At 52.3% G+C, this 23,916-nt stretch overlaps 10 protein-coding genes across 10 annotated transcripts; 7 read left to right on the top strand and 3 right to left on the bottom strand.

Annotated features, from left to right (window-relative positions):
* The first annotated feature begins 4 nt into the window (after positions 1–4).
* On the top strand, positions 5–1,740 carry BDV17DRAFT_252403 (zinc-dependent alcohol dehydrogenase family protein). Its single transcript, XM_073756542.1, has 2 exons — positions 5–198; positions 288–1,740. The coding sequence occupies exon 2, from the start codon at positions 571–573 to the stop codon at positions 1,603–1,605; it is 1,035 nt and encodes a 344-aa protein (XP_073619740.1). The 5' UTR covers positions 5–198; positions 288–570; the 3' UTR covers positions 1,606–1,740.
* A 223-nt stretch (positions 1,741–1,963) lies between these two features.
* On the top strand, positions 1,964–3,705 carry BDV17DRAFT_252402 (SDR family oxidoreductase). The gene has a single exon (XM_073756541.1). The coding sequence runs from the start codon at positions 2,130–2,132 to the stop codon at positions 3,192–3,194; it is 1,065 nt and encodes a 354-aa protein (XP_073619738.1). The 5' UTR covers positions 1,964–2,129; the 3' UTR covers positions 3,195–3,705.
* On the bottom strand, positions 3,234–3,705 carry BDV17DRAFT_143516 (uncharacterized protein). The gene has a single exon (XM_073754339.1). The coding sequence runs from the start codon at positions 3,543–3,545 to the stop codon at positions 3,273–3,275; it is 273 nt and encodes a 90-aa protein (XP_073619739.1). The 5' UTR covers positions 3,546–3,705; the 3' UTR covers positions 3,234–3,272.
* A 1,234-nt stretch (positions 3,706–4,939) lies between these two features.
* Positions 4,940–6,381, bottom strand: BDV17DRAFT_252401 (starch binding domain protein). The gene is made up of 2 exons (XM_073756540.1): positions 6,098–6,381; positions 4,940–6,041 (listed from the first exon to the last, which is right to left on the bottom strand). Exons 1-2 carry the CDS (start codon positions 6,311–6,313, stop codon positions 4,977–4,979), a joined length of 1,281 nt encoding a protein of 426 aa, XP_073619737.1. The 5' UTR covers positions 6,314–6,381; the 3' UTR covers positions 4,940–4,976.
* A 511-nt stretch (positions 6,382–6,892) lies between these two features.
* BDV17DRAFT_252399 (putative alpha-amylase) lies at positions 6,893–9,568 on the top strand. Its single transcript, XM_073756539.1, has 9 exons — positions 6,893–7,166; positions 7,224–7,262; positions 7,314–7,429; positions 7,483–7,591; positions 7,664–7,892; positions 7,956–8,118; positions 8,176–8,322; positions 8,374–8,614; positions 8,697–9,568. The coding sequence occupies exons 1-9, from the start codon at positions 6,948–6,950 to the stop codon at positions 9,387–9,389; spliced, it is 1,956 nt and encodes a 651-aa protein (XP_073619736.1). The 5' UTR covers positions 6,893–6,947; the 3' UTR covers positions 9,390–9,568.
* A 1,097-nt stretch (positions 9,569–10,665) lies between these two features.
* BDV17DRAFT_287275 (uncharacterized protein) lies at positions 10,666–11,015 on the bottom strand (the record flags this gene model as incomplete). The annotated part of the gene is made up of 2 exons (XM_073761132.1): positions 10,666–10,784; positions 10,841–11,015. 2 exons carry the CDS (start codon positions 11,013–11,015, stop codon positions 10,666–10,668), a joined length of 294 nt encoding a protein of 97 aa, XP_073619735.1.
* A 91-nt stretch (positions 11,016–11,106) lies between these two features.
* Positions 11,107–11,834, top strand: BDV17DRAFT_299460 (uncharacterized protein). The gene has a single exon (XM_073763877.1). The coding sequence runs from the start codon at positions 11,130–11,132 to the stop codon at positions 11,586–11,588; it is 459 nt and encodes a 152-aa protein (XP_073619734.1). The 5' UTR covers positions 11,107–11,129; the 3' UTR covers positions 11,589–11,834.
* A 3,700-nt stretch (positions 11,835–15,534) lies between these two features.
* BDV17DRAFT_279247 (NuoB/complex I 20 kDa subunit family protein) lies at positions 15,535–17,068 on the top strand (the record flags this gene model as incomplete). Its single annotated transcript, XM_073759686.1, has 3 exons — positions 15,535–15,546; positions 16,043–16,059; positions 16,618–17,068. The coding sequence occupies 3 exons, from the start codon at positions 15,535–15,537 to the stop codon at positions 17,066–17,068; spliced, it is 480 nt and encodes a 159-aa protein (XP_073619733.1).
* Positions 17,069–19,587: 2,519 nt separating this feature from the next.
* On the top strand, positions 19,588–21,723 carry BDV17DRAFT_252397 (uncharacterized protein). The gene is made up of 3 exons (XM_073756538.1): positions 19,588–19,951; positions 19,998–20,069; positions 20,116–21,723. The coding sequence occupies exons 1-3, from the start codon at positions 19,735–19,737 to the stop codon at positions 21,573–21,575; spliced, it is 1,749 nt and encodes a 582-aa protein (XP_073619732.1). The 5' UTR covers positions 19,588–19,734; the 3' UTR covers positions 21,576–21,723.
* A 1,611-nt stretch (positions 21,724–23,334) lies between these two features.
* Positions 23,335–23,871, top strand: BDV17DRAFT_287271 (DUF3759 domain-containing protein; the record flags this gene model as incomplete). Its single annotated transcript, XM_073761131.1, has 3 exons — positions 23,335–23,381; positions 23,518–23,600; positions 23,666–23,871. The coding sequence occupies 3 exons, from the start codon at positions 23,335–23,337 to the stop codon at positions 23,869–23,871; spliced, it is 336 nt and encodes a 111-aa protein (XP_073619731.1).
* Between the last annotated feature and the right edge of the window lie 45 nt (positions 23,872–23,916).

The following is a 23,916-nucleotide window of genomic DNA, read 5'->3' as shown; positions in this document are numbered from 1 at the left end:
TTACCTACGCCGCGGTCTCCGACACATGCATTAAGAGGTATATTTCAGAGACCGCCACGGGACGTCAGTTGGTAGGAATGAGGGATGTCACCGCCGCGGGTCCGTCTCTACCTTTAATTACCCTTAGCCGAGTAAGATCTTATATAAGAGGGACTGTTGCTGAGGTCAGATATGTGCTGTGGCCAGTTACAATATAGAGTACGTTGTATCGGATTCGGAGAGCCCACCCTCGGAGAGCCCACCTACTGGAAAAAGCTCGAGATGTTTTCTTTACTAATACACTACAGTACTTACTAATTGATTCCACGGAGCTCTCTCTATACCCGGGAAAAACATGCGACTCGTGCTAATGGAATAGTTAGCTACATTGCGTCGATTACGTCAAGCGTCACGCCAACACTTTATCTCGTGGGATCCATGGTATTTGCAAAGGCTATGAAAGGTTATTTCCTGCCTGGCATGATCCGGCCTTTTTTATAACACAATTCTCAATTACTTGCAATCATTCTTTTATCAAGCCAACACTGAAAAAAGTCCTGTCCGTCTGAAACCTCTTGTTCATATCCAACCATGTCGCAAATGAACGTGGTGCGCGTTGTTACCACCGGCACCAAGGCTAGCACCGAGCTCCAAGGCGAGCCGATACCGAGCCCTGGCGAACATCAAGTGCTGTTAAAGGTACACGCCGCTTCGCTGAATTACCGCGACACGGCCCTATTAAGGGGCGAATATCGCGCGCAAACCAAGGAGAACGTTATCCCCCTCTCCGACGGCGCGGGTGAGGTTGTAGCAGTCGGCAAAGGCGTCACGAGAGTGAAGCCCGGCGATCGAATCGCCGTGGGTTGCAGCACAGCCTGGATCGGCGGCCCATACATCGCGGAGTATAGTTCCACCAGCGTCGGCTTTACTATAGATGGGATGCTGGCTGAGTACGCGGTGTTCAATGAAGACGCACTTGTTCGAATTCCCGACTACCTCTCCTACGTCGAGGCTGCCTCACTCCCCTGTGCGGCTGTTACGGCGTGGACAGCCATAAATAAGGTCGAGCCGCTGCAGCCGGGCCAGACGGTGCTGATCCAGGGCACAGGTGGTGTCTCGCTTTTCGCCTTGCAGTTTGCGAAGATTCTCAGCGCCCGCGTGCTGGCAATTACCTCGTCGAATGAAAAGGCCGCTAAGCTCAAAGAGTTGGGCGCTGATACTGTGGTGAACTATAGCACCTGCCCCGAGTGGGATCGCGAAATAATTGCCCTGACTGGTGGTAAGGGGGTTGATAGGGTGCTAGATATTGCCGGAGAGAAGACTATTGTGAAGTCTGCGGCGTCGACAAAGATAGGTGGCGTGATTGTCTTGATTGGGTTTGCAAGCGGCTTTGGCGGCGGGCTGCCACCCATTGACATACTGGCTCGGAGCCTGACGGTGACAGGGTCAACTGTTGGTTCACGGCTGGAATTCGAGGCAATGCTGGCAGCGATGGCAAGCCGCGAGATTCGGCCTGTTATTGATCGGGTGTATCCTCTTGCGGAATACCGTAAGGCTTACCAAAGACTAGAGAGTGGACAGCAAGTGGGCAAAGTTGTTATTGAAGTCACACAGGCGGCTGTTTAGAAACAATGCAATACGATAGAGGCATTTACCTCACGCTTTGTCTTCCTAGCATGTATAGTGGTGAAACTTGCTGCCTATTGCTGTCTATTTTGACGATGTCTGATGGGTCCTCCTGGAAGGCCACCACCAAGGCAGAAGAAGGCTAAGGCTACACAGGGGAGATGGAGTTATGTAGTATATATCAGCTGGCCGCCGCTTTTGCAAGCGGACATATGACCGTGAAACCTATTTGTAGCTGGGGTATTCTCAGTGGCGATGGCTTGCCCTGACAGATTGCCAGGAAGGGAATACTTTGAGACAAGGCGTAGTATAGTGACGAACGGGATACATAGGCGAGAACCGAGAGCCATTTTGAGTCGGCGATTCATAATACTGGAGCCGGCCTCGTGAGTGGTGTGTTCCACTCAACGGTCACATCCCACCCGGTCATCCCACTCCATCCCACTCGCCTCGGAGAGCCCACTGACCCAATCATACTGCTGTGTCTACCCGCTCGGAGGGAGTCTACACACCACAGGCGTTGTATGTTAATAAGCAAATTTGTAACCCTCAAGCCGGTCTTCGCAGAATATAGATTCATGGGCAGAGGACTGGATTGGGTGGCATCCGTCCGCTTTCCGTTCTCCATGGCTCCAACTATCCTCATCATCGGCGCAACCGGGAATACTGGCCGCAGTGTGACCGAAACCCTGCCCAGGTTGCTTCAAAAAGGCAATGCACTATCCAACCACCGAGTAATCGGCCTGACACGGTCTCTGGATTCTCTAGCTGCAAAGGAGCTCGCAAAGATCCCTGGCGTTGAGGTGATGGAGAAAAACTGGGTCGAAATCACCGCCGACTGGCTTAGAGAATATCAGGTTGTTAGGGCGTTTATTGCATCGCACAATAACCCAAATCAGTTCGCCGAGGAGTCCACCTTTTATCTTGCCGCCCTTCAAGCACAGGTCGAGTATGTTGTGCGAATCTCGACTACCGCCGCGAATGTTCGCCCAGACTGTCAGGCATACTATCCACGCTCCCATTGGGCAATTGAGGCTCTGCTAGGCTCGCCGGAATTTAGAAGTATGCAGTGGACTTCGCTTCAGCCCAATGTCTTTTCTCAATTCTACCTCGCTGCCGCGGCTGAATTCATCCAAAACTACCGCAAGTCTGGAGCGCAGGGTAAATTGAGTCTAATTGCATCAAAAGATGCACCTGTGGGAATTATTGACCCGACCGAGGTTGGGGTTTTTGCTGCTCATCTCCTGGCCCAGGATAATCCTGCTGTGCACAACAAAGCCAAGTACGTCCTCAACGGACCAGAAGACATTACCGGGGCGCAAATTGTCGAGATGGTTGAGCGGCACACTGGTCTTAAAGTCAAGGATATCAGCTACAGGGACATGTCGTCATTCGCCGATTCATATTACGAGCATCAATTCGCAAAAACTGGGGAATCAAAGAACGTTATCACGTCTATCAAACATGCCCTGGAGACAGGATGGGATGGAAAATGCACAGCTTCTACAACTAGCAAGGAAGTATTGGAGCTTGCCGCACCCAAGCGCACACCGGCTGATGTGTTGAGGACCTTGTTAGGTGAGCAGTGAAGTACAGTGCTAGTCTGTGATACGGTACAGATGCATTCACCGGGTGTTTTTCGCTTTGGGGCAGGTGGAGCGATTTTCTCAGTTATTTTGGTATAGTGCGACAAGAGATGAGCAAAGGAAAGTCAAGCCCAGACTATGGGTTATCACTCGGAGCAAGAAGACAGCATAATACAATGAATCCTGTACCTGCCCCCTGGAGTGTAAAATATCCCCTCCTCCGGTCTTGTCGTGGAACTTGCCTTTTACAGTGTGGGATATACTGAAGCTAGCAAAATTGTGAGGAGTATCATCCAGTTGCCCTGGTACAGAGACCAGTAATTGAGATAAACCGCTGGCATCCCGAGATATCATCAGCCTAGTAACACCAGAAGGCGCCCAACGCCCCCGCTTCTTCCTAGGACAGGCAGCGACTGCTGAATAGCCATCCTTATCCAGGCATTTGATGGCGACAAGCTCATATTTGAGAGGATAAACTCGTGTCGGGTGCTGTGTTGGTCCATGCAGACTAGACCTCGATTTTGACCAGTAGCTCGACTATGCTGATTCATGTTGATTAGAGTAACCAAACTCGATGCGATTGCCCAAACTCGCTAAATGGTGCGTACCGTATCCCATGCCTTATGCTTCGAGTGTGATGCCTGTATTGCAGAAGTGTCCTTTTGCACTCCGATTCCTTGCACCTACAGTGCTAATGCACCATTCGAGAAAAGTGTCAAATCTCTGGTCAGGGTTATCTTCATACCATTACCAATACTGTTTAATAAAGGCCTTTAGTTTAAAAGAGAGCTTCTTAAGAGGATTTCAATATAATAAATATAGAGGTAAATATACTTGCTTAACCCCTGCCCGGGAGCATACCTGCTTTATATACTCCGAGTAGTAAAAGGACGTATTATCTATTACTATCACAGATTTCTGTTCTAGCTATTTTCCATAATACTAAAGTACCTTGTCTATAAAATCCTCAAAGATAGAAGTATCAGTAGAGCCCTGGAAAACACAGGACACGAGGATTCTGTCTTGAGTATACAGGAAGGATTTGATACCACAGATCATAGTAGAACTTGGCTATACCACTCCCGGGTGACTTACTGCCTATCAGCGGAACCTCAGACGCAACGGCCTTTCTCTCCTTCGCTATCTCCAGGAGTTGCGAGACATGAGCATTCGCGTCCCCTTCCCTCCCTTCCCACCAATCGCCGCCGCGTTCTCCTCCACCACCACAGTCAAACTGGTTCGATGAGTCCCGGCCTATATTGTGGACTCAGCCCGGACTGTATGGAGTAGCCCCGTGTGCTGGAGTATGGGAGACCGAGCCCCATGAATTTGATGTTGAGATGGCCGGATTACCAAATGAATGCTCGGGAGATCCGAAAACGCGTATTCAGGAGCGTGCCAGCCTTACGCCATGTTGGCAAGCCTGAGAGTCCCGTTATGACTACGGTAAACCATTTGGCCGCGGCCAAACCATGTGTCCTTCAAGGACGAAGAGGCTCGCTGAAGCCTCAGCTGCTATGACTGATGTGGAAATGCAAGACTCGTCTTGTCCAACAACAGTCCCTCTTCTTTAAGGAAATGATATCTACGGAATTGGTCTTAATGACGGCTATCGCAAGGTTTTTATTTTTATTTTTTATTTTTTATTTTTTGTCTTAGTGCTACTCACTACGAGAACACATTTGCTCAATTATAGAGGTTGATATCGTTTGTATTTCATCGTATCCATTCAGAGTAGGTACAACGTCCCAATCTTCGCGCCATCCCAGGCAATAGAGGACGAAACTACTGCCAAGTACTTCTCGCAGTAACAGCCTCCCCCGAACAAGCCGTCGGAACGGTATACATCTTGTTAGACCCACCCTCCCAAACAACACTCCCATCATCCTCTTTCTTGATATACTTGTACTCGAATGTACTTCCCACCGGTATGTCAAGAGTCACTGTCCATACGGGGTTAGCCGGTGTATACTCGCTCGCAGAGAGTGCAATTGCAGAACTAGGCGACCAGGAGCCTAACTGGGCGGTTGAACCGGCTATGTAGACACTTTCACCCCAGGTAGTTGCAGCGGTGACCTGGAATGTCACGGGGATCGAAGTGGCTGTGGTGGTGCAGGTAGGAGGGGACGATGTCGCTGAAGTAGTGCTTGTGGTGCTTGTAGTGGAAGTTGAGGTTGAGCCGCCATCGGACCCAGATCCCGCGATAGCAATGTCAGCGCAGTGTAGGTAAACCTGAGCCGTCTGGAAGGAGTTCCATCTGAATCGGAGCAGGGTGTGGTCTGAGCTGTAGTTGGGAATCTTGATTCGTTTGGTCACGGTGTACCCGCCGGCGATGGTGGTTGCGCAGGAATTCAGGGGTGCATTGTCAACGCCCTGGCATGCTCGGCTGCTGTCTGCTTGAAAGGCATTACAGGTAAACCAATCATTGCGATAGCAGGGCTCATCTGCACTGCAATCTGGATTGTAGGCGCACGTCTGTCCAGGAACATCAAGACAGCTCAGCTCCCCGTTCAAAAAACAGTCTTCCGCGTCTTGTTTCTCAGCATCTGTTGGGAGGTATCCGGGCGTCAGGAACAGGTCCACGAGTGTTTGGTTCTGGCAGATCCCGTATGTGAACATTCCGCCATGGTCGCCGTTGTGATCGACGCACCACTCCACCTCCACAACATCTCCCGCTGTGTAGGTGACTACCGGCTCATTGCCCCAGTGCTCGCCAGGTTGGTTGTAGTCAACACTGACACGGGCGTTGTAGCCACAGGGGCCACTTCTGCCCACCTGGGCAGCGTAGAGATCAGGCCATGCAGATACCGGCTCCAGGATTGAGCATTCGGGGCAGGTATCAATGCCGGCCTAAGGTGGCATTAGCTCGCATTCAGGCAGAAGTAATAGGAATCTAATGGTCTGACCTCAAACCCTAGACGTGTACGGCTTGCGGGGATTGTCAGGTACCCATGGCCATACGCCGTGGTGAATAGAGTACTTGCGATAAAGGTCACTGCAGTCTTCATTGCGAGCTGTTTATGAGTTCCAAAGTGCTTCTGGTTCGGGATTTGCGGGCACTGGCTCTCGTAGAGTACCGGGCCGACACGATATATTTGTATCCATCCTGACAGAGACGTCATGATGGAGGGGATGGCTGCTTCCTCATCAAAAGAATGGTAGAAATGCTTGTGACTTGTATATGCACATGATGTGATAAACTCTGAAGAGACCAATCAAAAGGACCTAGTTTCTCCGGCATTGTCGACGTTTCTTCACGAGGGCAGCGTGTGGCTTGGTACCTGGGACTATATTGCCACGGAGTATACTCCGTCAGGGGTCAAGTGCAACAAGCATGCATGACCCCTGGACAGGGCACGGATATTTATCGGGCCACACCAAGAACTTTCGCAGAATGTAGTTTGTGGAGACGTCCGGGCATCCCGCATAATACTGTCTTTCCAAGTGGACGACGTCGAGTGTTCGGTATGAGATGCCAGTGCATTTTAGAATGAACATAGTCTGTTCTTGAGTAGACATCACGGGTTTCCCAACGGTGCTAAAGGACTAATGCCGGAGCTTGGCGAGCGCTAGTTGAAGTTTCTGGATGTAACCCAATAAATGAAAGGGCATAGATGTTCTCTAACGATGTATTGATAGGTGTATAAACCCGAGGAGTTCACTTTCAATCTGCTTCGGCTTCCCCAATAGTTAACCACCGAGCTAGATCCCATCACCATAGGCTGCAGATAGGGTTATATAAATGGAGCACTCGCAATGTTCGATAAGAAGCAGTACAAAATTTCAATGATCTATATCCCTCGTCCACAGACCATGCGGCTGCTCACTCTAGCCAGCGCTTTAGCCCTAATTGTCCAACCCGTGCTTGGGTTGAATGCAGATGGATGGCGCAGCCAATCCATCTATTTCCTGCTGACAGACCGGTTCGCTCGAACAGATGGCTCGACGTCCGCACCCTGTGATCTGAGTCAACGAGTACTTACTACCCGTCCGTAGTCTTCAGTGTCGCCCACATATGCTAAAGTTTTCCAGGTATATTGCGGTGGGAGCTGGCAAGGTATAATCAATCAGGTAACGCTGGACCTCAATCGCTCTTTTAATGCCGTAAACCTGACTGCATAGCTCGATTATATCCAAGACATGGGATTCACTGCAATATGGATTACGCCGATCACTGAGCAGATTCCCGAGGTCACCGCGGAGGGAACGGGGTTCCACGGCTACTGGCAGAGGAATATGTATATGGCCCTATTCATTCATGACCGTACGTGCTGACTGAAGTTCATACTAGATACGAGGTCGACTCGAACTTGGGAACGGCCGACGACATCAGGGCTCTATCCAAGGCCCTGCATGACCGGGGCATGTATTTCATGCTTGACGTTGTTGCGAACCACATGGTACGTCTGGTCCATGGACGCCGCGAAATTGTTACGAAATGATTGATCGTCTAACCTGCCCTTGTTCTACAGGGTTATTATGGCCCCGGTCCTTCGACCGACTTCAGCATTTTTACGCCATTTAATTCAGCCTCCTACTTCCATTCATATTGCGCAATCACGAATTATGATGACCAATGGCAGGTTGAGAACTGTTACTTGGGAAGTGACATCGTCTCTTTGACTGATGTGAACACCCAGAGCTCCAAGGTGCGCAATATTTGGTATGACTGGATCGAAGACATAGTTGCTAATTACTCTGGTAAAATGCTTGCCCTTTGCCCTTTGCCCCGTCCTTGGTCCGGTCTAATCTCCCAATGAGCAGTCGATGGCCTCCGTATCGATACAGTGAAGCATGTCGAAAAGGATTTCTGGCCTGGCTATGTCGAAGCAGCGGGGGTTTATGGTGTTGGCGAAATCTTCCATGGGGACCCCGCGTATACCTGCCCTTATCAGGAGTATATGGATGGGGTTATGAATTATCCTGTGTATGTCAAATGGCACCTGGTAATGACTGGTCAACTGATATAGAAGGGAAACCCTAGCTATTACCCGCTTCTCGACGCGTTCAAGTCCTCCACTGGAAGCATGACGAATCTCTACAACATGATCAATACCGTCGCCTCAAGTTGTCGCGATCCTACGTTGCTCGGAAACTTCATTGAGAATCATGACAATCCTCGATTCCCCAGGTACTTGACCTGTGCTGCTAAAGACGACGGGTGTTCTGACCTTCATACTAGCTATACCCAGGATATAAGCCAAGCCAAAAATGTACTCGCATTTATCTTCTTCTCGGACGGTATCCCCATTGTCTACGCCGGACAAGAGCAACACTACTCAGGCAGCGGGGATCCGTATAACCGCGAGCCAGTCTGGTGGTCCTCCTACTCAGCCGAGTCAGAGCTGTACAGGTTCATCGCGACGACTAACAAGATTCGCAAGTTGGCCGTCGGCAAGGATGCCAATTATCTCACTTCGCGGGTGCGTTCCCCTCTGAAATACCCGACTACCAGTATAGATTGATTGGACACAATACTTACATACCAATGGGCACGAGCAACAGAATACCCCATTCTACAGCGATACCAACCACATCGCCATGCGCAAGGGCTCCGCTGGCTCGCAGGTCCTAACCCTACTGACCAACTTCGGCTCCAGTACCGCGTCTTACACATTCGACCTATACAACCACGGATATGCCTCTGGCTCTAGCTTGATGGAACTATACACCTGCACCCCTCTCCAAGTCGGTTCGAACGGAGCCATACCCATTCCAATGACCTCGGGCCTTCCTCGTGCCCTTGTCCCAGCGAACTGGGTCTCCGGTAGCGGCAGCGGGATATGCGACGATAATTCCTCCCCGACCCCGGGCCCAACAACCACCGTAACAACCGCTACATCAACAACAATGACAACTACAACGACACCCTGCAACCCAGCTACAGCCCGCCCTCTCGTCTTTCAACACCGCGTGCAAACTACATACGGCGAGAATGTCTACCTAACAGGCTCCATAGCTCAACTCGGAGACTGGGATACGACGAGGGCGCTGGCCCTTTCGGCGGAGCAGTATACGGCTGCGGATCCCCTATGGACTGGGACTGTGGAACTCCCCGTGGGGACTGCATTTGAGTATAAATTCTTCAAGAAAATGCAGGACGGAGTGGTCGTTTGGGAGAGTGATCCGAATCGCTCTGGAAGGGTTGAAGAGGGATGTGCTGGGAGTACGCAGACGGTTAGTTCGTCTTGGAGGTGACTTGAGATTCATGTCAATGTCAATGTCGATAGCGTTAGCGTGAAGAGTAGGTGGGGATAGGGCATGTGCACGAGACTTTCTGGCTGCGTCACTGCTTTTGTCTGTGACCTGGAGTAATTTATTGTTTGGCTTGTTAGTAAAAGGGACAATGTCTAAACGCGCGAGCTCGCGGATCATGGCTACACACCATCCAAGCCCGATTTCCAGACGCGGACTACCTATTCTCGACAATTATGGGCGAGAAAGAGCTAAGGTGGGGGCGCAAGGTATTCCTGACCAGGTAATCATCTGTGGTTGTTACTTTTCTTGAATTAATCAGTATCCCGTGCGCCCCTCTCCTCCCCCCGGAGCATCTGCATCTGGCGGGCTTTCTGCATCCATTTCACGCCCAACTATGTCTCGCACAGGTAATTCCGCAATATCGTTCTGACGAGCAGTAGATGGTAGATCACACTCCATCCTCACGCCATCCAGCTCCGGTCTGAAAGAGTTCGCATGAAGCGTGGCTTGTTCCAGTTTGGGTCGTGGTGGCGTCCGGTGGAAACATGGTCGAAGAACCCTCATTTAAGGTAGTAGCTATGGTGAAGTTATACCCAGCAGATGAAAGTGTCTCCTGTATAGCAGTCTGCGCAGAGGCAAGGGACGGCAAGGATGACAGAAGCTCATTTACATCCACTAACTCGGTTGCGTTGTCCTGAGTTTCGCAGTAGTCGAGGTACTGTTAGAAGTCTGGTATAACTGCCTCGTTCGATTGCTCGCTCGTCCTGTTGGTGGTGAACTTCTAGGTACACTAGGCACATTCACCGTATAGGACCCGGAAGACTGAGCCATTTTTGCAGAGGGCCGGTGTTCGCCCTGTGGATTGGACCTTCAAGCCTGCATTATCTGCCGCAGAAAAGGGAATGAGGATGTCAGAAAGCTGAAGTGTCAATGGAACTATCGGGATTATGATTCCAGGGAGAAGATAGAAGAGGACTTCATTGAAGCAAGTTAGGGGAATTCATTGTTGTTGTCTGCGAAACAGGCCAACAAGAGGACCAAGGATTTTAGCTGGAAAGCCCCATAACACCAGGGCAAAACTCAGTATCAATCTCTCACAGAGCTGAACCCAAATGGCAAGAGCAAGAGGAGTCTGTAGTGGCAACTCGGTCAGCGTAAAGGTGACAAGACTTCCATGCCACAGGTAGGTGATATAAGAAGCCTCGCAAACCCAAGGCATCATAACGCCATGCGTTGACCCGCTCCCCAAAACACTTTGAGGAGTAGAGTCGCATAATCACATATCAGCCGAGAACAACGCCGCATCAAGCACAAACGGAGACTGCACCTCCTGCTGCTGCTGCCCCCAATCCGACTCCGAGACCGCACAGCCTGGCCGCAGCTCATCACCTCGTTCTGGCGTTTACTAGTAGCGCGTCTCCTAGAGAACAATTCCGCCGCTTCGTCCCTACGCTGTCGACTCCCAGGCGACGAACTTGGACCCGACGTCAACCGTGACGGATCTTGCTCGTGCAGCGCAGGCGAAAGAACGCCTTTCATATCGTACCCCTTGGCTTTCGCAATGTGCCGGATAAAGCTATAGCTGATTTCAAAGGCGCGGTGCGAGCTGGGGTCATCTTCGGCCATTCTGCGAAGCCAGCAGAGGGCCTTTCTTGAGGCGCTCAGGATGACTTAGCGGTCGTGCTCTGATGCCGAGCCCTGGCTGGGCCTTGCCACGACCGTAGGTAGGAGGTTTCGAAGATGTCCAACCTCCCTGCTCTTCACGAGCAGATATTCAAAAACAACGCCAAACGGATCATCGTCGAAGCGAAAACAACAAGCCTGGAATCCGAAGATTGTCGCGCCGCCGCATACAGCGCGGTCGGCGAGGTTTTCCCCGACTGGGAACGCGACCGCCGGATCCTTTTCCTCGCGATCCAAGTCAAGTCTGGGGTAATCGGATTTTCATCAACATCGACATCAACCGCGACGACCTACAACTACGAGACTGCGCATAAAGATAAAACAATCCTTCCTGTGTACGTGCTTCGGAAGCATTGGGAGAACTGGGCCCTGATACGATGGCCAAAGGAGGATGGGCGGCTTGCTGCGGAGTTGGCGGAGCTGCACCGGGTGACGGGGTATGCCGCCAAGACGCCTTTCCTGGAGAATCACAATTCTCGTGTTGTGCACGAGAATCCGCGGGAGTTTCTTAAATAGCAGATACTGATATCACTGATCCTGAACGGAGCGAAGATCAGCCATCTGCCGGAGTATTACATATGAGCCCAAGGGCCCCGAGACTGTCCCAACGACTAGCTCCATGCCTCCAGTCTACTCTGTAGTTGAACTCTACGTCCGTTAGTTGAATGGCTTTGAGAGAGGGCTAAATAAGTAGTTGTATCTATATCTCTAAGCGGTACTTCTATGTTTGAGCCCGAGGAGTAATCCCTTGAGCATTAATCGAGGCCTCCAGACCGAGCATAGGGCCTTGTCTATATTGACGGAGTGGCAAATTTGGACTAATAGAAGTCCGCTGTAACATTCATGCTTGCAGGATCAAAATTGCTAACCGACGTTGTATTTTGTCTTCCTTTTACATTCACAATTGGGCATCGATGAGTACGCCGGAGATTAGAACTATGGCCTGCTTGGCGACGCCACTATCAGGTACATCCCAAGCCAGAAGGATCGGGCTGCATGCAGGGAGATGCCCCAAGTCGGTTAGATACATTGGTTGTGCTGTATATTGCAATAGTGGCTACAGGATGAAGATAAAGAGCCTCGTCCTGCCGCCAAAAAATACTCTCCAACACCGTCTCACCATGTGGGCATTCAGACTGGTGCTGCTATCCGCAGCCAGCAGTCTGGCGTCTGCGTCCAGTGCTACGGCCTCCATGACACAGTACAATACCAGCGACCCCCTCAGCAGCAAAGCAACCAAAGACGTGATTCTCGCTGCAGAGGCCCTCCGGGGAAGCCTCGAGCAGGAGGCAGCAAGCTGCGGAACGAAGAACATCGTCTTTACCTACCTCCGCGGGACGCTGGTCGGTTTGTATTCCGGCTCACAAGTTGATTTGATACAGACCTCTGCTTCCGTGCTGGACCAGTTGGTCGCTGCTCTTGAAGGCCAAACCTCGAGGACGGCGCTCGAGATATGCGCGGGCCACTGCACGGCAAGCCACATCTTTGGTGTTGTTGCCGACCCCAGTGGAGACGTTAACGCCGTTCAGAGAACTATGAAGACTTGCGTGGTGGTTCTGGTGGTGATGATGACGATGACGATGATTCTGAGGGTGAAGACTGGGAATTCCCCAATCCGATTACGATCACGGCTACGGCTGAGCCTGAGCCCTCTGAGGTACGTATCACCCTTTCCCGCTTGCCGTTTTCCAGTTAGAAGCTAATGGATGCCATATAGCCCGCCCCGACGACGTTGCCTACCTGGCGGACATATCCGCCTTATATTGTCGAGCCTGTCGACGACGACGACGGTGGCGGCGGGATTATCACGAGCTGCGACCTGTGGTTCTTCAATGTATGTCTGCAGCAGTCATGTCATGCAGCAACTCTAATCATGTCAGATCTGCGCTGGCGGCAGGTTCAAGTCGATCAGATGGAACCTCCCTCCAGGAATCTACCCACCGTGAGCTCACTCCCTTATAACCTCTGGATAGAGGCTAATCTTGATCTCGGAGTGGACCACCAACCCCCGACATCCTCGGCCCCCCTCCAAACCCCCAGTGGACCACCAAACCAACGCCTCCCCCATGGCCAGAAATCACGTAAGACCTGCCCTCCCATGATAAGAGCCTCAGTTACTGACTACCTAGCGTCGGCCGCGACAACAAACTCACATACAGCGACGAACCCCCCTGCCAAACCGAGTCCGCCGAGCGCTGCTCTACAACCGTCACCGAGTCAGAGACTCTCATCGGCACAGTCATATCCACGGCCACGTCAACCTCCGCCGACTGCGAGACCGTCTACGGCTGCTCCCTGACAGACTGGCAGTCGAGCACGACGACCACCGCCCCAGTCTGCACCCAGCCCACGGCCACGGACGGCGCATATAAACCGCCTGAAGCGGGCTGCCCGGCGCCGGCTATTGTCTACCCCACGGATCCAGAGAATGTAGGCTCGATCCCGAGCCTGCTGCAGGGGTACGATAATTATGTGGAGGTGGGACTGACGACGGAGAGCTGGGTGGCGTTTTATTGGGTGCCGATGCTTGGGCAGGATACTATGGATAAGCTGAGGCAGTCGGTTGGTTTTCTACTTCCCTTGACTGGATGGATAGACTAACTGGACAGCCTGACGTTGGGTACGCCTACTACTACGAAGAGACAAACTATAACGGCGGGCCCCCCATTTCTCTGGATGAGGAAGTCCTTGACTGGGATGTTCTCCCTGCCACGGACAAGCTTGACAAGAGAATAGAGCTGCCAGATCTTGACCCTGATGTTATGGTGAACGACACACTCCCGGAGCCACTCGACAAGAGACAGGACCAGTTCCACGCCTTCCGGAACACGCCCTACTGGAGCGCTTCGCAAGTTTCCCTGCCCAAAGGCGAGATCTGGGGTGCGCCGGGCAGCGCGAGCTTCGACCCGGCCAGGCCCAACAGCGACACGTTCACGTTCCACTACGACACGGCCAGCGCAAAGGACTCATATGTGTACATGGTCCACGACAACGGCATCTACAACGGGTACCCGGTTTTTTCTTGGACGCTCTGTACAGACAGGCTGCTAACAATGTCCATCACAGGAGTTCGCAGGCAAGAGCATCGAGTACCTTGACCCCCAGCACAACTTCGGGCCCGACTGGCCGTCTCTGCCTTTGTACACGCATGGCTCTGGGGTTGCCGGCCAGATCGTCGGCGAGCAGCTGGGCATCTGCCCGTCGTGCACGCTGGTCATTGTCACGACCGAGCTCCCGAGCAGAAGGATGGAGAACTGGCAGTTTTTCCCCAACGAACGGGTCATCTCGCAGCTCATTGACATTCTGGATGATGTCAAGCGGAAGAAGAGGCAGGGCAAGGCGGTCGTCAACATGAGCTTTTCCTGGGGCCCCGAGAACAGTCCCGCCCTCAGGACGCCCATGTTCCACATCATGTTCCGTGAGTAGCAGCACTTTTGCCTCATTCTGCCCTCGAGCTAGAGATTTGCTAACGGTCGCTTGTTCTGGACATCTCCTGCAAAAGCTTGAAGAGCAAGGCGTGGTGCTGGTCGCGGCAGCCGGCAACATTAGGCCTGGGGCTACCATCCCTGAATATAGATACCCTGCCAAGTTCGGTGACCTGGACGATTACTACGGTGGCCTCCCCAATATGATCGTGGTCTCCGCCTCAACCTGAAAGACCGAACGGGCCGGCGACTCCCATTACTCACCTTGGGTCACGGCCTTTGCCCCGGGCGAGAACGTCCGCTGCCCAGGCGACGAGCTCTGGGACAACGGCCAGACAATGAGAGCCTGCAGTGGCACTTCGTTTGGTATGTATCAACCCCTGGAATTCATATCTTGACTCTTGACTGACATGCTGCGATTCGCATGCAGCCGCCCCCAAGGTCGCCGCGCTGGTGGGCTACTTCCGCTCGGTGCCCTCGCCCTGGCAGTCACAGCTCGACAAGCCCAGCAACGTCAAGAAGCTCATCCAGCTCTTTGCCCGCCGCTTCGCCGTGCTCAACCACAACGTTGATGCCGCCGCCCGCCGCCCCATCATCTGGAACGGCCAGGTCGGCGAGCACAGCCGTCTCCGCGACTACGGGTCGACTGAAGACTGGGCCAAGGCGTGTCCGTCCATCAAAGACAACCTCGAGGACGAGCCGGACAACCCAGGCCAGACCGTCGAGCCTTGCGGGGCTGGAAGCAGCGGTAATCCCGCTAGACGGCGACGGCAGTCTGGTGGTGGTGGGGGGACCTGCCCGCATGTTCCCGGCGACAATGGCCCCGGGAAGAACATTTTCTGGGAGGAGGGCCCGTCGGCGCCTGAGTGTGATAGCGACGATCACTGCGGCGGAGAGCTCTGTAGGGGATACCACTGCGATCTGGACCCGGAGATCAGCCACCCGCCGGACTACTACGACCCTAAGGACCCGGAGAACCCGCATGGCCAGCCTGAGCCTGAACCTGAGCCAGAGCCAGAGCCCGACCCGAGCCCAGAATGCTCCTATGCGTCGGCGAGACAGTCTCCGCCAGCACGGGCAAAAACAACGTCTTCCAGCATAGCGTCTACGAACCAGGTAAGCACCCCCTCCACATCCGAAACAAAAAATCTAACCCACCGCCAGGCATTCAATGCGACGGCAAGGCCATCGGAATCGGGAGCATCCACGGCACGCCCGAGATCTGCGACATCTCGGAGGACAACGAGTCGACTGACAAGTGCGGCGCCGAACTCACGTTTGTTGACGAGGGGCCGGAGCTCTGGGGTAAGTGCGGGTTCCAGATTGAGATGGATGGTGAACGGTATTCGCCTACTTTGCTGGACGAGGATAACAATATTTGCTCGGGGCTCTGTGACCTGGTGGATTTCAAGGGCGTTGCGTTGTTTGAGCTGCCTTTGGAGCCTTGTTGGTGAAGTTGGTAGGGGGTGAGTTTGTTTCGTTGCATTGTATTGTCTATCTAGTTAGTGTTTGTGAGGGTGTAATAATGTATAGGGGATGTTATAGCTGGGCATGGTACCAAAGTTTGTCTTTTGTACAAGTGTCTCTCTTCTCCTAGGGGGCAGTGACTGCCTCGCTGTAGGTAGAAGCAACCAAACGGGAATCAGATATCGCAGACCAGCCTGATACTCGCTGAGCAGCCAATCACTACGAGCTTGGAACTTGGCAAAAGTCCGAAATATCGCCATCCACCAATAGATAGTCTGGAATGGCTGCAGGGGGATCCTCGGACACTTGGCAGAGTCCTAGGGTCCGGTATACAAATACTCCCATCTGAAATGAAATGTCCCTCCCACCTTATTTCTCAAGTCACAGACTCGAGATGGCCTCAAGAAAACTCTCGCGCAACCTGCTGCCAGCCTTGAAATCAACCTGCCGCATCTCGACAGCAAGACCCTCCACACTCACCCAACGCACATACTCAACCCCGTCGCCCCGACAAGACAACCCCCCCCCATCCCCGCGAGATCCCAAGCCCTCGCCAAAAAAAAAAAAAAAAAAAAAAAAAACCTTCCAACACCGCAGAATACGTCCTGTAAGGCCCAAACGCCATCCAGCCAAAGACCCAAACTGACTACCAGAACAACCCTCGACCAAATCATCACCTGGGCCCGCCAAGGCTCCCTCTGGCCCCTAAGCTTCGGCCTCGCCTGCTGCGCCATCGACATGATGCACGTCTCCATGCCGTGCTACGACCAAGAACGCCTGGGTATAATCTTCCGCGCATCACCTCGCCAAGCAGACGTCTTGATCGTGGCGGGGACGGTCACGAATAAAATGGCGCCTGCGCTGCGGCAGTGCTATGACCAGATGCCGGAGCCGAGGTGGGTGGTTAGCATGGAGAGCTGCGCGAATGGCGGCGGGTACTATCATTACAGTTATAGTGTTCTTCGGGGCGTGGATCGGATTGTTCCTGTTGATGTTTATGTTCCAGGTTGTCCGCCGACGCCGGAGGCGTTGCCTTATGGGATTTTTCAGCTGCAGGAGAAGATGGGGAGGACGGAGGTTACGAGGATGTGGTATCGGAGGTGATTGGCCTGTATTAGGACGGAATGTCCACCTTTGACGATGGGGGTCTGGCTCGGTGAAGACCATCTTTTCTAATGCTAGAACCGCTCGGTGGGGATTTTTATAGAGATCTGCAACATCAAGTCCTGCTGCAGACAGGAAATTCAGTTCGTCTTGTGAGAATGGGCCCTCAGCAGTATCAGAGTTGATCGTCTCCGTTCTCGGTTCTCTTGTTTGGAGAAACGTGTCTAGTGATCTTAGTTCAGGACGTCCATCAGCACACTTGTTGGCGATTATTTGCACCATTGTGGTAAGATCCAAGTCGGACGCGGCGGGCTCTTGGGAGCTGTATGTGAGCAGATTGGCAAAGAGTATGCCAAGGGCGGCAGTAAAGAAGCATTTGGAATACCGAAGACATGCTGTCAGCATGAGTTGGCACTTGCAGCAAATTCGCAGTACCCGAGGTTCCAGTAGAGTCCGTCCTGATTAAATTCAAGGATACGTTGCAAAGCCCGTATTGACCTATGAGCTGCCTCATACTCGAGCCTTTTGCTTGATTCAGTTGGCTATATGCCGCTGCGGGGCTGTACTCGGAGGAAGAAAGCTATCATTGACGCTGTGCGCCAGATCAAGTGAGCATATAGCCACACGTTGACTTTTGAGGAAACCTGCATCAATGATCGCTCCTGACTAAGTCAGTATGAGTTAAACAGAGAAAGTGTCTGCTCACAATATCCTACTTGGAAAGTATATCCATAACCTCTAATACAAGTTCACTTATACTGGCTTTTTTAGGCTCGCTCGAATGAGCGCCCATCGCACTCTCTATCTCAGAGTATTTTAATTCTAGGAGAGACAACCTCTGCGATGCCTTGAAGCACACTTTAGTATCCCGGTTAACATTGCTCAGAGACTGTCTAGTCGAAAAATCAGGAAGGCCAACCTTCCAAGTCCCCAGGTCAATAACACCGGGTCGGTAGAGATGATGTCGGAAAGAGTAGTCAGTTGCTATTAAAATGTGCCAGAAATAGACTCGGTGCACGTCTCGGTAGACTGGACCCAGAGTCTCTGCTGGCCGAGAGAAACTTTCATGGAAGGGAGGAGGAAATGGAGCATCTATGTCTAGCTGCAAAAGCCCAAGATCCCGCGCGATTCGGCATGCATGGCCGTGTACTCGATGAGCAAGATTAAAATCGAGCTAAGAATATGCTTCATGAGTCTACTTTATTAGTTAAAGACAACTAACCAGAGGCGTGACTGACCATCCAGAATAAAACATGCGAGCTAAGCTCATTGATCTAGTCTTGAGATAGCCATTACTCCATGAGTTGCAGTATCTTGCGGTAGAAGAATAAAGAATGCTTGTTTTTGTCTGAAATGCTGACACCAGGGCTGAGAAGCATCCCGTTGTGTAGGGCACCGTGATAGAGAATTAGCACGCGGATATCCACCTGTGCATACGGATTGTCAACTATAGACGGTATCGTGAGCATAAAATCTTTGCTAATGGGTAGTAATAAGCCAAGGGTGCTTTGGTTGTCATATAGAGCTGTCAATGGTTAGTTGCTGTAGATGACACGGCCGGGTCACATACCCTGCACCCAGGATACGGCTGTTCCCATCGCAATCGAGATGCTCTTATCCGATAGACCCGCTGCGGGATCTGAGAGAACTTTGTGAAAGGGTCCGCATTTCAATCAAGGTTCTTCTACAGCCTGACTGCTAGTCTATTGATTATAGGAATCACGGGAAGGAGATAGCAGCGAGTACCAAGCTGGTCAGACGAGCCTTTGGATACCGCCACTACAGAAATATCATTAATAAGAGTAAGGAATGAAAGGAATGGTTGCATCAGAAGGATCCATCGCATCAGCAAAGAAAGCTAGATAGTCTATAAATTAATTTGGTAGACTACTAAGGCCAAGGCTTCCCCTCTTTCGCCCCAAGCCAGAACCGCTGCTCCAAACCAACTCTACATCTCCTATCAACTTCCAAATCAACAAAAAATGCCACGCGAATACACCAACCTATGCAAACTCTGCCCCCGCTCATTCCTCTTCGCCATCGTCGCCAACGTCGGCCCCGGTGGCACCACCCGCACCCTAGCCATCGCCTACCGCCAGGGCAACGACGACATCTCAGGCGAGCAGACATTCGTGTCGCGCGTGGACTACTTTGTTTCAGATACCCTCGCGCTGATTAATGTCCTTTCGGACCCCGCGAACCGCGCGCCGCTAGAGGCAGAAAAGGCTCTCGCTGGGGACTGGTATCGGCGGTCCCAGTCGCAGACCCAGTCTCAGTTCCAGGGCGCCGACGAGCCCGATGCGAATCAGCGCCCCAGCGTCCCAGACACGCCGCAGCCGCGGTTCCTCGTACCAGAGGGCTACTCCTGGGGCGAGCAGACAGAGCCGCAGCCTTTGCTGCCGTGGTGCGCCGAAGCCGAGTTCCCCTTTACAGCAACGTGCCTGATACTGGGATTACTGCGCGACGACAGCGACGGCGAAGACTACGGCACTGCCACGAGACCTAATCTCAAGCGCAACAACCACCGCACGCGCCCGGGCGACGTCCAGCTGCAGCCGCTGGCCACTGTGTTCCGGGGCGACTGCGCCGAGTATGGGCTTGTTGTGCTTGACATTTCGGACCTTGATGGTGTCAAGTACGGCGTCGCGGCGTTTCCGATTAGCTATATGGGCGACGTGGAGTATCATGCCTTTGACTGGGATCCTGTTGAGGATCCGCCGCCTGAGAGGGAGCCGGATATTGTGCGCACCAGCCCGAGGCCTCGTGTGCTATTGTCTATTCGGCAGTGGTTGGGGGAGTACTTGGACTTTGACCACTTGAAGAATGATCCCCGTGTCCGGAGACTGGAGGAGAGGCCGCTTGTTGATGCTGCGGCGTTGGATTGTATGTCTTCCTGCCAGGGTAGGGTGATGCAGTGCTGACTTGGTAGATATCTGGCCACCGGAGCTTGAAGACCAGCCTCAAGCTTCTTTGAAAGGCTTTGTCTCAAGTATCTCCAGATGTCTGTTTACTCCATATAACATATACGCATTTCTAATCCGTAACAGACTTCTGGCCTTCACCCGCTCCAAGATCCCCATCCTATATGGAAGGCTACACTATAGACCACCCGCCGAAAGATCTGTCCCTGGACGGAAAAGACGAAGCGAGCACAACATCCTCAAGCCTAACCCTATCAGACGAGCCAGTGCGAAACGCCGATACAGACCACGCCATCGACAATCTTCTTGCTCTTACTCAGGAGTCCGCTGATCCATCCCTAGAGAAAATGACACTCAGCAAATTCGAAAAACTCTCCAAGTTCGGCGAGCAGCTCCGGCAGCGGCTGGAAGAGGTGCCGGATAGCCTAGGCCCGTCTGAGATGGCAGGCTATCTTTTGCGCGTTGCGTACGCCGGACGCAGGCATCTCAACTGGGTTGCGTTTCGGAATGTCAAGCCCAGCGTGGTTGCTGCTGCTGTTGCGTCTGATGAGCTTCGGGATGCGTCCGCGCTTAGTCTCTGCGTGGATCAGTTTGAGCTGGAGGGAGCCATCGACCATCTTGCAGCGGCCTTGACGCAGTCATTCTTCAAGCAGCTGTGTTTCCTGCAGCCACCGGACCGGGAGAGTGACAACGCCTCGGCTGGTTTCTGCTCGCGGCTGTTGGGGGCATCAGGAGGCATGGACTTGCTCCACTCCAAAACAAACTACGCGACCTCTGCCTTTTCAACAGCCTTGCGCAGCCGCAAGTTCCTAACAGCGAGTTCGACAATCAGCCACGGTCTCCCCATGGTACACATCTTCACGTTTGTGGATTCCCAGCGCAGAGATATCCTAGACGCGGACGCAAGTCCTAGTCACAGCTACAGCGCCTACTATTCCCTGGCTAATACCCTGCTAACCCCCGAGCACTTTGCCGCCCGGTTCCTGGCATACATTCTGTCCCTGGGTTCGTATCCACTTTCGGGCTCAGATCCTGACAAGGCTATCTTGCGGTTCGCATACACGCCGGCTTCGGCATACACCACTACCGTTGATGATGAGGCCCTCCCGCCGCAATGGTTACAAGGTCAATCTGCCGTGCGCCCTATTCCCGCCGGGTTCTTTGACTACGGCCTCGCGCGGGAGGACCAGAGAGTCAGACTGCGAGATATACCCCCCGGGAGCTGGGTGGTGCTTGTGCATAGAGATCACCGCGGTGGTAGTTCTAGTTCTGGTTCTAGTCCAAGCGACGGCATGCTACAATACGCTTTTGTCAGGGTTTGCCAAGGATCTACTGACAGTGCATCTGAGGAACAACAACAGCAGAGACACCCTGGTCCTGCTGAGGTGATCGCCGGGCTCCCGGCCTTTATGCAGAAAACCGCGCCTGAAAGCGATGTTTCGTGGGAGAAAAAGGTTCAGGAGGTAGAGAGTGTCCTCTGCGCGCGGCGGGCTTTCGCTTCTGCTAAAATAGGCAGGCCCTACAACGGCAGTGGCATTGGCGTTATGGCTGAGAGTCGCGCTAGGGCATTGCTCCAGTTGCTGTAACCCGGTTTATACACCATTATCCAGCTAGTCTGTATGTAATGGAACAGCAGTGTTGCAATATTATAGCCAGTTAGCACTCCAGTATAAAGCTTGCGCGCTCATGTAAATCATACATAGCACACTCGCTAAGACATCCATGCTGGCCTTTGACCTTCTATCTGCACTTTAATTCGGGTGCCAGGCCAGTGGCGTAGAGCGTGGCTGCATCAGAGTAGCTGCTGGCACCTCTGAATTCAAAACTGAATTTCGGCTAGTCCATAGGCCTGGTTAGGTACAGCGGGTCGCCGCCTATGAACAGACTCCCCATCCTGTTGACCGAGCTGTCAATATACCAGCACCAAGCCAGTCCCATCCGCAACCAGAGCTGCACCAGCCCTAGCCTCTAGTAAAGGGAAGTTCAAGATAATGCACGATTCATGAGGACATGGCCTGGGTCAGACAGTAAATAAACGCACAGGGAAGCTGGAACGACTGGGCTGAAATAAGCCTGCCAAGGGCATACGCTTGTCAAGCTCGTGGCTTGCCTTATTAGACCGGATATACCTATACGAAGTTAGCCATAAATCTGTCGTATTCAACTATGTATAGATTGAGTTAATGAATGTCATTATGAACTCTGTTAATCCGTGCCAGTGGTTCCGCGGTGGCCAGACACTCAACCTTCCGCACTTAGCAAGGTTTTGCACGCCATCCTCTGGGCTAGACGACCAGGGCCTGTCTAGAGTATATGCGCGCTTTTGACAAACATTAAAAATCATAGTCAACCCATGTTAACCTGTGTCGGGGATATAGGCAACGTGTTTAAAGTAGTCAAAAGGCATTTTTTAGGGCATGCAGTGTGGAACCTAAGAACAACCTCGGCTCCGATACAACACTGGGGAACACTGGGGAGGCCATATCTACTAGCCAGGACACACGATGGCGGGGTTCTGAGTTTGACCCTGCTGCAGAGATGCCAATATAGCCGGGCATTCTTGACGTCGGGACTAATGCAGGGTCCGAGAGTTACATGGACTTCAAGTGAATGATGGGACCGGTGAGACGAATCTGGTAATGGCGGGCACTAACGAGTGTACCAGGTTCGTCCATGGCCGTTGGTAACCCTTGGATGAATTGTACAAGAAGTTAGGGTTTTGGTATGATATCGCTTTTGGCGGACCCATGAATTGGTTGTAATAGAACTGGTTGTCCCTCATTGGTTGCTGGGGAAGAATGTATAAAGCGAAAGCTGTCCCCAGAGCCTCGAACACAGTAGTGCCTCCCTGGTCCTATCTAAGAATTGTTTTGCCGCGCTATCATCGTCTCCTAGTCAAAGGAGAGAACTCAGTCCGATAGTGCGCATCAACAGGAGAACTAAGTCAGCTGTCTACGATGGGCATACGCGAAGGCAAGAGGTCTGGATAGCCTTTCAGGACCACGCAGAGCTTTGGCGCGGGTATCGTGGAAAATGCAGAGGCATAGAAAGTGAAGCTCCAGGCATGCAGGACGAACATTTTGCAGCTTGGAACCACGTTCCAACTTGTGCAACCACCTCCTTCCATTGAAAATTGCACAGCCTATGAAAGACAGGTGATACAAAGCTACTTGAGCCGGATCCATGCGGCACTAGTTGAATGGAGCCTTAAAGGCTTGGCAGATTGATTTAAGGTGTAATACTCTTTTTCATGATATGATAGCGATCAATCACAGCTACAAAGAGGTTGACATTACCTGCTTTGCAGCATCACCTGCAGCTGAACAACGCCCATTAGCGGCCAGAATGGCTTCAAAAGCAAAGAGATCAACATTATTCGGAGTGTTTCGGCGGTCAGTTGACTCAATTATACATAATATTAACAATATCTGCCCTTTGATCTCGAAAAGTCTCAGCCAATTATCTACTTGGGAGGATATGTCTGGAGCCGTAGAATGAGCCCCGTAACACTCCCTACCAGGAATATAGGGACGTGTTCACCAACGAGCTGCTCGCCGGTTTCGCCTCTTTCGAAACCGCTAGAGCCTATGAGGCCGAAATCAAGAGGAACGGTACGTTCTTGGCCTTTGACCTTTGCACCGTTACGTGTCGCTATGCTGTATCTAATACCAAGCAGGCAAGCCTGCCAGCTACGCCCAGGCTGAGGTGATGTTCGGTAGCATGGCCAGTCACTTCGTTGACCGGGAGGAAGAGAAGAAGGCTATGGACTTCCTTGACAAGGACAAGGCCAAGCAACTCGCCAAGGAGGTGTTTACACATAAGACCTACAACTATGAGGATGGATTGGTGCATCAGAAATGGGGTTTAGTATTTAAGGTTTAGGAATACCCCCGGATCCGTGGGCTGTTGAGGATGGGGTATCAATAG

This window comes from Aspergillus undulatus (genome assembly GCF_047715775.1).
Source record: "Aspergillus undulatus strain CBS 261.88 unplaced genomic scaffold BDV17scaffold_4, whole genome shotgun sequence".
NCBI classification, from domain to species: domain Eukaryota; kingdom Fungi; phylum Ascomycota; class Eurotiomycetes; order Eurotiales; family Aspergillaceae; genus Aspergillus; species Aspergillus undulatus.
This window is presented reverse-complemented; position numbering and strand designations above follow the sequence as displayed.